General features: G+C 47.3%; 1 protein-coding gene across 1 annotated transcript in view; it reads left to right on the forward strand.

The window, feature by feature from the left end:
- Positions 1-13,865, forward strand: part of LOC124018124 (trinucleotide repeat-containing gene 18 protein-like) — a 73,788-nt gene that overhangs the window by 8,733 nt on the left and 51,190 nt on the right. Inside the window, 3 exon segments of the mRNA XM_046333399.1 lie at positions 468-621; positions 3,293-3,518; positions 9,573-9,767. Coding sequence (XP_046189355.1) covers positions 468-621; positions 3,293-3,518; positions 9,573-9,767 — 575 coding nt within the window.

Below are 13,865 nucleotides of genomic sequence, written 5' to 3' on the forward strand. Positions count from 1 at the left end.
ATGAAGACAGGCTGATACTGTGTTTATAGCTGTCATTGAGACTGAATGAAGACAGGCTGATACTGTGTTTATAGCAGTCATTGAGACTGAATGAGGACAGGCTGATACTGTGTTTCACTGTGTGTTTATAGCTGTCATTGAGACTGAATGAAGACAGGCTGATACTGTGTTTCTCTGTGTGTTTATAGCTGTCATTGAGACTGAATGAGGACAGGCTGATACTGTGTTTCTCTGTGTGTTTATAGCTGTCATTGAGACTGAATGAGGACAGGCTGATACTGTGTACTGAGTTCTTCATGAGGACTTGTAAATGAGTGTTAACTGTGTTTTCCTAACGTGTGTGTGTGTGTGTGTGTCTGTGTCTGTGTGTGTGTGTGTGTCTGTGTCTGTGTCTGTGTCTGTGTCTGTGTCTGTGTGTGTGTGTGTGTGTGTGTGTGTGTGTCTGTGTGTGTGTGTGTGTGTGTCAGGCCGGGCAGGACAGTGCGGTACTCTGAGGTGGGGGATGGAGGGAGGAAGAGGTTCCACTGTTCCAGAGGAGAGGATGATGAGTTGGAGGGAGGAAGAGGAGGAGAGAAGAGGAGTTGGCAGGATCAGGAGCCATCCACTAGTCACTCTCTGGAGGTACTGTGTGTGTGTCTAACGGTGTGTGTGTGTAATGGAGGGTGTGTGTGTGTTCTCTCCACCAGGTCTTTAAGGCTCGTCATGTGTGTGTGTTTTTATAATGGTGTGTGTGTGTTTTTATAATGGTGTGTGTTTTTATAATGGTGTGTGTTTTTATAATGGTGTGTGTGTGTTTTGTAATGGTGTGTGTTTTTATAATGGTGTGTGTGTTTTTGTAATGGTGTGTGTGTGTGTGTGTGTGTGTGTGTGTGTGTGTGTGTGTGTGTGTGTGTGTGTGTGTGTGTGTGTGTGTGTGTGTGTGTGTGTGTGTGTGTGTGTGTGTGTGTGTGTGTGTGTGTGTGTAATGTGTGTGTGTGTGTGTGTGTGTGTGTGTAATGTGTGTGTGTGTGTGTGTGTGTGTGTGTGTGTGTGTGTGTGTGTGTGTGTGTGTGTAATGGTGTGTGTAATGTGTGTGTGTGTGTGTGTGTAATGGTGTGTGTGTGTGTGTAATGGTGTGTGTGTGTGTGTGTGTGTAATGGTGTGTGTGTAATGGTGTGTGTGTGTGTGTAATGGTGTGTGTGTGTGTGTAATGGTGTGTGTAATGGTGTGTGTGTGTGTGTAATGGTGTGTGTGTGTGTGTAATGGTGTGTGTGTGTGTAATGGTGTGTGTGTGTGTGTAATGGTGTGTGTGTGTGTGTAATGGTGTGTGTGTGTGTGTGTGTGTGTAATGGTGTGTGTGTGTAATGTGTGTGTGTGTGTGTGTAATGTGTGTGTGTGTGTGTGTAATGGTGTGTGTGTGTGTGTGTGTAATGGGTGTGTGTGTGTGTGTAATGGTGTGTGTGTGTGTAATGTGTGTGTGTGTGTGTGTGTGTGTGTGTAATGGTGTGTGTGTGGTGTGTGTGTGTGTGTAATGGTGTGTGTGTGTGTGTGTAATGGTGTGTGTGTGTAATGGTGTGTGTGTGTGTGTAATGGTGTGTGTGTGTAATGGTGTGTGTGTAATGGTGTGTGTGTGTGTAATGGTGTGTGTGTGTGTAATGGTGTGTGTGTGTGTGTAATGGTGTGTGTGTGTGTGTAATGGTGTGTGTGTGTGTAATGGTGTGTGTGTGTGTAATGGTGTGTGTGTGTGTGTGTAATGGTGTGTGTGTGTGTGTGTAATGGTGTGTGTGTGTGTGTGTAATGGTGTGTGTGTGTGTGTAATGGTGTGTGTGTGTAATGGTGTGTGTGTGTAATGGTGTGTGTGTGTGTGTAATGGTGTGTGTGTGTAATGGTGTGTGTGTGTAATGGTGTGTGTGTGTGTGTAATGGTGTGTAATGGTGTGTAATGGTGTGTAATGGTGTGTGTGTAATGGTGTGTGTGTGTGTGTAATGGTGTGTGTGTGTGTAATGGTGTGTGTGTGTGTAATGGTGTGTGTGTGTGTAATGGTGTGTGTGTGTGTAATGGTGTGTGTGTGTGTAATGGTGTGTGTGTGTGTAATGGTGTGTGTGTGTGTGTAATGGTGTGTGTGTGTGTGTAATGGTGTGTGTGTGTGTGTGTAATGGTGTGTGTGTGTGTAATGGTGTGTGTGTAATGGTGTGTGTGTGTGTGTAATGGTGTGTGTGTGTGTAATGGTGTGTGTGTGTGTGTGTGTGTGTAATGTGTGTGTGTGTGTGTGTGTAATGGTGTGTGTGTGTGTGTGTAATGGTGTGTGTGTGTGTGTAATGGTGTGTGTGTGTGTGTAATGGTGTGTGTGTGTGTGTAATGTGTGTGTGTGTGTGTAATGGTGTGTGTGTGTGTGTAATGGTGTGTGTGTGTGTGTGTGTAATGGTGTGTGTGTGTGTGTGTGTGTAATGGTGTGTGTGTGTGTGTGTAATGGTGTGTGTAATGTAATGTGTGTGTGTGTGTGTAATGGTGTGTGTAATGTGTGTGTGTGTGTGTAATGTGTGTGTGTGTAATGGTGTGTGTGTAATGGTGTGTGTGTAATGTGTGTGTGTGTAATGGTGTGTGTGTGTGTGTGTGTGTGTGTGTGTGTGTAATGGTGTGTGTGTGTAATGGTGTGTGTGTAATGGTGTGTGTGTAATGGTGTGTGTGTGTGTGTGTGTAATGGTGTGTGTGTGTAATGTGTGTGTGTGTAATGGTGTGTGTGTGTGTAATGGTGTGTGTGTAATGGTGTGTGTGTAATGGTGTGTGTGTAATGGTGTGTGTGTGTGTGTAATGGTGTGTGTGTAATGGTGTGTGTGTGTAATGGTGTGTGTGTGTAATGGTGTGTGTGTGTGTAATGGTGTGTGTGTGTGTAATGGTGTGTGTGTGTGTGTAATGGTGTGTGTGTGTGTGTAATGGTGTGTGTGTGTGTGTGTAATGGTGTGTGTGTGTGTGTGTAATGGTGTGTGTGTGTGTAATGGTGTGTGTGTGTGTGTAATGGTGTGTGTGTGTGTGTAATGGTGTGTGTGTGTGTAATGGTGTGTGTGTGTGTGTGTGTGTAATGGTGTGTGTAATGGTGTGTGTAATGGTGTGTGTAATGGTGTGTGTGTGTGTGTGTGTGTGTGTAATGGTGTGTTGTAATGGTGTGTGTGTAATGGTGTGTGTGTGTGTGTGTAATGGTGTGTGTGTGTGTGTGTAATGGTGTGTGTGTGTGTGTAATGGTGTGTGTGTGTGTAATGGTGTGTGTGTGTAATGGTGTGTGTGTGTGTGTAATGGTGTGTGTGTTCTCCACCAGGTCTTTAAGACTCGTCTGTGTGACCATGAGCAACTAGCCTGTGACCTGGACAGAGCTCTCTCCCTGTCCGTACTCAGTACCAGCCGCCGGACGCCCTCTGACCCCGGCGGGAGGGATGGAGGGGTGATCCCCTCGTCTGGAGGGAAACAGAAGGTTGGAGGTCAGAGGAAGACGGTTTCTCCTCCTCTTCCTCACTCCTCCTCTCAACGCTCCAGCTACGACTACAGTGAGTTACACTTTGTTAGTACTGTGTGTGTGTCAGTGTGTCCTAACCCTGTACAGACTGAGGATGTGTGTGTGTGTGTGTGTGTGTGTGTGTGTGTGTGTGTGTGTGTGTGTGTGTGTGTGTGTGTGTGTGTGTGTGTGTGTGTTATTGTAAGCTTCATGAAATGGGTTTCCATGGCTGAGCAGCCGCACACAAGCCTATGATCAACATGCACAAGTGCCAGGCGTCGGCTGGAGTGGTGTAAACCAAGCGTAGGCTGGAGTGGTGTAAACCAAGCGTAGGCTGGAGTGGTGTAAACCAGGCTGGAGTGGTGTAAACCAGGCTGGAGTGGTGTAAGGCTGGAGTGATGTAAACCAGGCTGGAGTGGTGTAAACCAGGCTGGAGTGGTGTAAACCAGGCGTAGGCTGGAGTGGTGTAAACCAGGCTGGAGTTGTGTAAACCAGGCGTAGGCTGGAGTGGTGTAAACCAGGCGTAGGCTGGAGTGGTGTAAACCAGGCGTAGGCTGGAGTGGTGTAAACCAGGCTGGAGTGGTGTAAACCAGGCTGGAGTGGTGTAAACCAGGCGTAGGCTGGAGTGGTGTAAACCAGGCGTAGGCTGGAGTGGTGTAAACCAGGCTGGAGTGGTGTAAACCAGGCGTAGGCTGGAGTGGTGTAAACCAGGCGTAGGCTGGAGTGGTGTAAACCAGGCGTAGGCTGGAGTGGTGTAAACCAGGCGTAGGCTGGAGTGGTGTAAACCAGGCGTAGGCTGGAGTGGTGTAAACCAGGCGTAGGCTGGAGTGGTGTAAACCAGGCTGGAGTGGTGTAAACCAGGCTGGAGTGGTGTAAACCAGGCTGGAGTGGTGTAAACCAGGCTGGAGTGGTGTAAACCAGGCTGGAGTGGTGTAAACCAAGCTGGAGTGGTGTAAACCAGGCTGGAGTGGTGTAAACCAAGCAGGAGTGGTGTAAACCAGGCTTGGAGTGGTGTAAACCAGGCTTGGGCTGGAGTGGTGTAAACCAGGCTGGAGTGGTGTAAACCAGGCGTGGGCTGGAGTGGTGTAAACCAGGCTGGAGTGGTGTATACCAGGCTGGAGTGGTGTAAACCAGGCTGGAGTGGTGTAGACCAGGCTGGAGTGGTGTAGACCAGGCTGGAGTGGTGTAGACCAGGCTGGAGTGGTGGCTGGAGTGGTGTAGACCAAGCCAGTGGTGTAAACCAAGCTGGAGTGGTGTAAACCAAGCTGGAGTGGTGTAAACCAGGCTGGAGTGGTGTAAACCAGGCTGGAGTGGTGTAAACCAGGCGTGGGCTGGAGTGGTGTAAACCAGGCTGGAGTGGTGTAAACCAGGCTGGAGTGGTGTAAACCAGGCGTCGGCTGGAGTGGTGTAAACCAGGCTGGAGTGGTGTAAACCAGGCGTGGGCTGGAGTGGTGTAAACCAAGCTGGAGTGGTGTAAACCAGGCTGGAGTGGTGTAAACCAGGCGTGGGCTGGAGTGGTGTATACCAGGCTGGAGTGGTGTAAACCAGGCTGGAGTGGTGTAAACCAGGCTGGAGTGGTGTAAACCAGGCGTGGGCTGGAGTGGTGTAAACCAAGGCTGGAGTGGTGTAAACCAGGCTGGAGTGGTGTAAACCAGGCTGGAGTGGTGTAAACCAGGCGTAGGCTGGAGTGGTGTAAACCAGGCGTAGGCTGGAGTGGTGTAAACCAGGCGTAGGCTGGAGTGGTGTAAACCAGGCGTAGGCTGGAGTGGTGTAAACCAGGCGTAGGCTGGAGTGGTGTAAACCAGGCGTAGGCTGGAGTGGTGTAAACCAGGCGTAGGCTGGAGTGGTGTAAACCAGGCGTAGGCTGGAGTGGTGTAAACCAGGCTGGAGTGGTGTAAACCAGGCTGGAGTGGTGTAAACCAGGCTGGAGTGGTGTAAACCAGGCTGGAGTGGTGTAAACCAAGCTGGAGTGGTGTAAACCAGGCTGGAGTGGTGTAAACCAAGCAGGAGTGGTGTAAACCAAGCAGGAGTGGTGTAAACCAGGCTTGGGCTGGAGTGGTGTAAACCAGGCTTGGGCTGGAGTGGTGTAAACCAGGCTGGAGTGGTGTAAACCAGGCGTGGGCTGGAGTGGTGTAAACCAGGCTGGAGTGGTGTAAACCAGGCTGGAGTGGTGTAGACCAGGCTGGAGTGGTGTAGACCAGGCTGGAGTGGTGTATACCAAGCTGGAGTGGTGTAGACCAAGCTGGAGTGGTGTAAACCAAGCTGGAGTGGTGTAAACCAAGCTGGAGTGGTGTAAACCAGGCTGGAGTGGTGTAAACCAGGCTGGAGTGGTGTAAACCAGGCGTGGGCTGGAGTGGTGTAAACCAGGCTGGAGTGGTGTAAACCAGGCTGGAGTGGTGTAAACCAGGCTGGAGTGGTGTAAACCAGGCTGGAGTGGTGTAAACCAGGCGTGGGCTGGAGTGGTGTAAACCAAGCTGGAGTGGTGTAAACCAGGCTGGAGTGGTGTAAACCAGGCGTGGGCTGGAGTGGTGTATACCAGGCTGGAGTGGTGTAAACCAGGCTTGGAGTGGTGTATACCAGGCTGGAGTGGTGTATACCAGGCTGGAGTGGTGTATACCAGGCTGGAGTGGTGTATACCAGGCTGGAGTGGTGTAAACCAGGCTGGAGTGGTGTATACCAAGCTGGAGTGGTGTAAACCAGGCTGGAGTGGTGTAAACCAGGCTGGAGTGGTGTATACCAAGCTGGAGTGGTGTATACCAGGCTGGAGTGGTGTAAACCAGGCTGGAGTGGTGTAAACCAGGCGTGGGCTGGAGTGGTGTAAACCAGGCATCGGCTGGAGTGGTGTAAACCAGGCGTGGGCTGGAGTGGTGTAAACCAGGCGTGGGCTGGAGTGGTGTAAACCAGGCTGGAGTGGTGTAAACCAGGCTGGAGTGGTGTAAACCAGGCTGGAGTGGTGTATACCAGGCTGGAGTGGTGTATACCAGGCTGGAGTGGTGTATACCAGGCTGGAGTGGTGTATACCAGGCTGGAGTGGTGTAAACCAGGCTGGAGTGGTGTATACCAGGCTGGAGTGGTGTATACCAAGCTGGAGTGGTGTAAACCAGGCGTGGGCTGGAGTGGTGTATACCAAGCTGGAGTGGTGTAAACCAGGCTGGAGTGGTGTAAACCAGGCTGGAGTGGGGTAAACCAGGCTGGAGTGGTGTATACCAAGCTGGAGTGGTGTAAACCAGGCGTGGGCTGGAGTGGTGTAAAGCTCGCCGCCATTGGACTCTGGAGCAGTGGAAACGCGTTTTCTGGAGTGATGAATCACGCTTCACCACCTGGCAGTCCAAAGGATGAATCTGGGTTATGGCGGATGCCAGGAGAACACTACCTGCCCTAATGTAAAGTTTGGTGGAGGAGGAATAATGGTTTGTTTTTCATGGTTCGGGCCCCTTAGTTCCAGTGAAGGGAAATCTTAACGCTACAGCATACATTCTAGACGATTCTGTGATTCCAACTTTGTGGCAACAGTTTGGGAAGGCCCTTCCATGTTTCAGCATGACAATCCCCCGCTCACAAAGTGAGGTCCATTCAGAAATAGTTTGTCGATCGGTGTGGAAGAACTTGACTGGCCTGCACAGAGCCCTGACCTCAACCCCATTGAACACCTTTGTGATGAATTGAAAAGACGACTCGAGCCTAATCGCCCGTCCCCGTAGCAATGTTCCAATGTTCCGTAGCAATGTTCCAATGTTCCGTAGCAATGTTCCAATGTTCCGTAGCAATGTTCCGTAGCAATGTTCCAATGTTCCGTAGCAATGTTCCAATGTTCCGTAGCAATGTTCCAATGTTCCGTAGCAATGTTCCAATGTTCCGTAGCAATGTTCCGTAGCAATGTTCCAATGTTCCGTAGCAATGTTCCAATGTTCCAACATCTAGTGGAAAGCCTTCCCAGAAGAGTGGAGGCTGTTATAGCAGCAAAGGGGAACCAACTCCATATTAATGCCTTCCCAGAAGAGTGGAGGCTGTTATAGCAGCAAAGGGGAACCAACTCCATATTAATGCCTTCCCAGAAGAGTGGAGGCTGTTATAGCAGCAAAGGGGAACCAACTCCATATTAATGCCTTCCCAGAAGAGTGGAGGCTGTTATAGCAGCAAAGGGGAACCAACTCCATATTAAAGCCTTCCCAGAAGAGTGGAGGCTGTTATAGCAGCAAAGGGGAACCAACTCCATATTAATGCCTTCCCAGAAGAGTGGAGGCTGTTATAGCAGCAAAGGGGGACCAACTCTATATTAATGCCTTCCCAGAAGAGTGGAGGCTGTTATAGCAGCAAAGGGGAACCAACTCCATATTAATGCCTTCCCAGAAGAGTGGAGGCTGTTATAGCAGCAAAGGGGAACCAACTCCATATTAATGCCTTCCCAGAAGAGTGGAGGCTGTTATAGCAGCAAAGGGGAACCAACTCCATATTAATGCCTTCCCAGAAGAGTGGAGGCTGTTATAGCAGCAAAGGGGAACCAACTCCATATTAAAGCCTTCCCAGAAGAGTGGAGGCTGTTATAGCAGCAAAGGGGAACCAACTCCATATTAATGCCTTCCCAGAAGAGTGGAGGCTGTTATAGCAGCAAAGGGGAACCAACTCCATATTAATGCCTTCCCAGAAGAGTGGAGGCTGTTATAGCAGCAAAGGGGGACCAACTCTATATTAATGCCTTCCCAGAAGAGTGGAGGCTGTTATAGCAGCAAAGGGGAACCAACTCCATATTAAAGCCTATGATTTAGGAATGAGATGTTGGACCAGCAGGGGTCCACGTCCTGTTGGTGGTGTCGTGTAGGACAGTAGAGTCCGTGCCAATATTAGACTTTATTAAGGAAATGGGTTCTTATTGTACTATGACTGTGATATGTGGTTGTCCCACCTAGCCATCACCTAGCCATCACCTAGCCATCACCTAGCCATCACCTAGCCATCACCTAGCCATCTGAATATACTAACTACTGTGATATGTGGTTGTCCCACCTAGCCATCACCTAGCCATCACCTAGCCATCACCTAGCCATCACCTAGCCATCACCTAGCCATCTGAATATACTAACTACTGTGATATGTGGTTGTCCCACCTAGCCAACACCTAGCCAACACCTAGCCATCACCAAGCCATCACCAAGCCATCACCTAGCCATCACCAAGCCATCACCAAGCCATCACCAAGCCATCACCTAGCCATCACCAAGCCATCACCTAGCCATCACCAAGCCATCACCTAGCCATCACCTAGCCATCACCTAGCCATCACCTAGCCATCACCTAGCCATCACCTAGCCATCACCTAGCCATCTGAATATACTAACTACTGTAATATGTGGTTGTCTGAAGATGAATATACTGTAAGTTAATGTAACTGAGTCTCTGGACAAGAACGTCTGTTAAATGACTAACATGTTAATGTAACTGAGTCTCTGGATAAGAACGTCTGTTAAATGACTAACATGTTAATGTAACTGAGTCTCTGGATAAGAACGTCTGTTAAATGACTAACATGTTAATGTAACTGAGTCTCTCTGGATAAGAACGTCTGTTAAATGACTAACATGTTAATGTAACTGAGTCTCTGGATAAGAACGTCTGTTAAATGACTAACATGTTAATGTAACTGAGTCTCTCTGGATAAGAACGTCTGTTAAATGACTAACATGTTATTGTAACTGAGTCTCTGGATAAGAACGTCTGTTAAATGACTAACATGTAACTGAGTCTCTGGATAAGAACGTCTGTTAAATGACTAACATGTTAATGTAACTGAGTCTCTGGATAAGAACGTCTGTTAAATGACTAACATGTTAATGTAACTGAGTCTCTGGATAAGAACGTCTGTTAAATGACTAACATGTAACTGAGTCTCTCTGGATAAGAACGTCTGTTAAATGACTAACATGTAACTGAGTCTCTCTGGATAAGAACGTCTGTTAAATGACTAACATGTTAATGTAACTGAGTCTCTGGATAAGAACGTCTGTTAAATGACTAACATGTTAATGTAACTGAGTCTCTGGATAAGAACGTCTGTTAAATGACTAACATGTTAATGTGTTGTGTCCTGACCCTGTGTTCTCTGCACCAGACTCTGACTCTGAAGAGGATGTCCGCCGGGGGGGCTGTCACCCCTTCTCAGGGTTGCGACCCCACACAACCCCGCCCAGGAAGAGACCGTCCCCCTCCTCGTCCAATCAGGCGGCTCGGGAGAGGAAACAGAAGCACTTATCCCTCCTGCTGCAGGAGGCTGGGCTTAGCTCCTCCGACGACTCCTTCGATCAAGGTTACTGACCACACCCCCTGGTTACTGACCACACCCTCTGGTTACTGACCACACCCTCTGTGATACTTTCATAAGGGCACAATGTTGCTAAACATTGAGATAGATGTTGTAGGGAATCACATCATCTCTGTTGAGATAGATGTTGTAGGGAATCACGTCTCTATTATTAAACGTTGAGATAGAGATGTTGTAGGGAATCCTGTCATCTCTATTACTAAAGGTTGAGATAGATGTTTTGCTGTAGGGAATCACATCTCTGTTGAGATAGAGATGTTGTAGGGAATCACGTCATCTCTGTTGACATAGAGATGCTGTAGGGAATCACATCATCTCTGTTGACATAGAGATGCTGTAGGGAATCACGTCATCTCTGTTGACATAGAGATGTTGTGGGGAATCCTGTCATCTCAAAACTGTCAAATCTGCATCATTCTGAGTGTTTCACCTCACTGACCTCACTTCCTGCATACTGACCACACAGAGAGAGAGAGGGCTCTTACAGCTGTGACATCACTTCCTGCGTACTGACCACACAGAGAGAGAGAGAGAGAGGGCTCTTACAGCTGTGACATCACTTCCTGGCTCTTAAGAGTCCCATTCCTCTCCCTGCCGCTGCTGCCTCCTGGTTTTAGACTTGATTTGGTTACGGTTGTCACGGTTACGGTTGTCACGGATGCGGTTGTCACGGTTTCGCCTGGCTTGCTCAGACTGCTTTTTTATACATTGATCATGTGTGGATGTGTGTTTTTTTCTATAAAAAAAAAAGTTGTGTTTTTTTGGTACTGAAGCTTTTTTATTAAAGGTGTTTTTGAATTGAATTTGGTAAAGAAAATCAACTCACTGTGGTCCTTGTCTCTCGCTTCGTCTGTCTCTCTCTCTGTCCGCCTGTCCTGTCTGTCGGCTGCACACACTACTCGCTCTGTCGGACCTTTATCCCTCCTATAGCCCCCAACAGCACAAGGGCACTAGGTTCCTACACTGTAGTGCTTCAATGGGGTTTTAGTTTATCCCTCCCAACAGCACAAGGGCACTAGGTTCCTACACTGTAGTGCTTCAATGGGGTTTTAGTTTATCCCTCCTATAGCCCCCAACAGCACAAGGGCACTAGGTTCCTACACTGTAGTGCTTCAATGGGGTTTTAGTTTATCCCTCCCAACAGCACAAGGGCACTAGGTTCCTACACTGTAGTGCTTCAATGGGGTTTTAGTTTATCCCTCCTATAGCCCCCAACAGCACAAGGGCACTAGGTTCCTACACTGTAGTGCTTCAATGGGGTTTTAGTTTATCCCTTAGGTTCCTACACTGTAGTCTTCAATGGGGTTTTAGTTTATCCCTCCTATAGCCCCCAACAGCACAAGGGCACTAGGTTCCTACACTGTAGTGCTTCAATGGGGTTTTAGTTGTGGGCGCCTCTGCATCATGCAGAGAGTACAGTGGATGAAACACACACTCACACACTCACACACACAGAACTGTTTTCAATGAAGATGGTGAAATGTGATTGTGAGGGCTATGGTAAGGGTTGGGACGAGGATGGGTTTGAAGGAAGGCTTTTTAGATTCATAAAGCTCACACACACCCAGTTCAAACTATCTGATTGGCTCGTTGGGATATTTGCAGAATAGGGCTCCTTCTTCCTGTCTACTAAACCTCCAGATAACTCCGCCCCTTCCTGTCGTTCGCTGCCACCTGCTCATCTTTCACCTGCTCACTCCTGACCCCTCTCCTACCCATGATGCTTTACATGTCTCTCAGCCTGTGCTGTTTGTTCTGCTGCTGCTGCTGACACACACAAGCCTGCCAGGACTAGCGCCACCTTTAGCCATGCTACCTCGCTAAGGTATGGTTAGCTATAGCTAGCCTAACCTACAGCTAGTTGATGCTACGGCTAGCTATAGCTAGTCTCACCTACAGCTAGTTGATGCTACGGGCTTGCTATAGCTAGTCTATGCTACAGTTAGCTATAGCCAGTCTACTAAAACTTAAATGAAACAAAGTCTCAAATATTCGCTTGTCCCTTTTAATAGCCGGGCGACGGCACACATTTCAGCAAATTAATGGGTCTAAATTAATTGTTTATGAGGTTTGTTTAATTTGTATATTTAATAAATCAATAGTGATTTGAAAAAATTACGGCAATCATCATTAAGAAACTGCTAGCTACTTGCTAACTTGAAGAACAAAAACAGTCAACAACTTTGGGAGTACCCTTATAGAAGTCGGCCCTCTAGTGGTGAATGTAAGAACTGCACAGTCAAAGGGGAGAATAATTATTCTGTCAAGGAAAGTTTATTTTATTTTTTCGCGAGAATGGAGGCACACTAAGACGACAACGTGAAGCAGTGTGTAAATGATGACACATTAGTGAAGAAACCTGGTTGTATTAAAACAATACAGGAAGTGACTGCTCGAATTAAACATGCAAATTAGCAAAATCGACACCTGTTTCTCATCACCTGTTGTGTTCAGTGAGTTAAGCTAAATTAAACTTTTTGGGAACAAATTCTTATTTTCAATGACTGCCTGGGAACAGTGGGTTAACTGCCTTGTTCAGGGGCAGAATGACAGATTTGTACCTTGTCAGCTCAGGGGTTTGAACTTGCAACCTTCTGGTTACTAGTCCAACGCTCTAACCACTAGGCTACCCTGCTGCTCCATAGATCTGTCATTCATTTCTTTTCACTTTATTTAACTAGGAAAGTCAGTTAAAAACAAATTATTATTTTCTATGACAGCCTAGGAACAGGAATGACAGATTTGTACCATGTCAGCTCGGGATTCGATCTTGCAACCTTTCGGTTACTAGTCCAACGCTCTAACCAATAGGCTAGTGGAATGGGGTAGATATTTTCTATATGTGCTATTTCTATGTGTCTATTGGTTTTATACACCAGCTGAAAATACAATATTTTATTGAAAAGCTTTTTCACAGTGGTTGGGGTGGCAGAGTAGCCTAGTGGTTAGACCGTTGGACTAGGAACCTTAATGTTGCAAGTTCAAACCCCTAAGCTGACAAGGTACAAATCTGTCGTTCTGCCCCTGAACAGGCAGTTAGCTCACTGTTCCCAGGCAGTCATTGAAAATAAGAATTTGTTCTTAACTGACTTGCCTAGTTAAATAAAGGTTAAAAAAATAAAATAAAAAGACCATGATTCTCTACACTGCTTGTTTTGTCACATAAACTGAAATTAGGCGAACTCTTCGAATTTTAGCAACCAAAAAATTACTGCATATTGCATTTTTAAAATTGAAGTTTTACAGTATGCTACATCTAGTCGATGCTACATGGCTACGCTATAGGTAGCCGATACTACGACTAGGCTACATGGCTAAGCTACGCACGCTATAGCTAGCCGACACTACGACTAAGCTACATGGCTAAGCTACGCTATAGCTAGCCGATGCTACGACTAAGCTACATGGCTAAGCTACGCTATAGCTAGCCGATGCTACGATTAAGCTACATGGCTAAGCTACGCTATAGCTAGCCGATGCTACGACTAAGCTACATGGCTAAGCTACGCTATAGCTAGCCGATGCTACGACTAAGCTACATGGCTAAGCTACGCTAGCCGATGCTAGGCTACTCCATGCGCTGCCCTGCCTGAGGCCACACGCTTGTCACCTGTTGTGTAAGTAAGATGTCCCTACTCTCTCTGTGTCTCAGTGATGATGCTAACGCTAATATGGACGCTCAAACTACTATTCGCCTGGCGGGATCTGGGGTTGAATATTCAGTCTCATGGACAATATTAATGTCAATATGAACGTTTGCTTCACAAATAGAACCTTTTGCTTGTGTTTCTGAGCTGTAGACATGCATCCTTCCTTCCTTCCTTTCCTTCCTAGTAAGGAATGATCTGACCAATCTGGTTAGACTTGGATTGACCCTCACATGCCACAAAATCTGCTTTTTGTAAAGAAAATGTGAGTCCTCTCTGGTAGGGAGGAGTCAGATCAGTGAGTCCTCTTTGGTAGGGAGGAGTCAGATCAGTGATGACTCTCTGGTAGGGAGGAGTCAGATCAGTGATGACTCTCTGGTAGGGAGGAGTCAGATCAGTGATGACTCTCTGGTAGGGAGGAGTCAGATCAGTGAGT

Source organism: Oncorhynchus gorbuscha, unplaced genomic scaffold (genome assembly GCF_021184085.1).
Source record: "Oncorhynchus gorbuscha isolate QuinsamMale2020 ecotype Even-year unplaced genomic scaffold, OgorEven_v1.0 Un_scaffold_396, whole genome shotgun sequence".
NCBI lineage: Eukaryota > Metazoa > Chordata > Actinopteri > Salmoniformes > Salmonidae > Oncorhynchus > Oncorhynchus gorbuscha.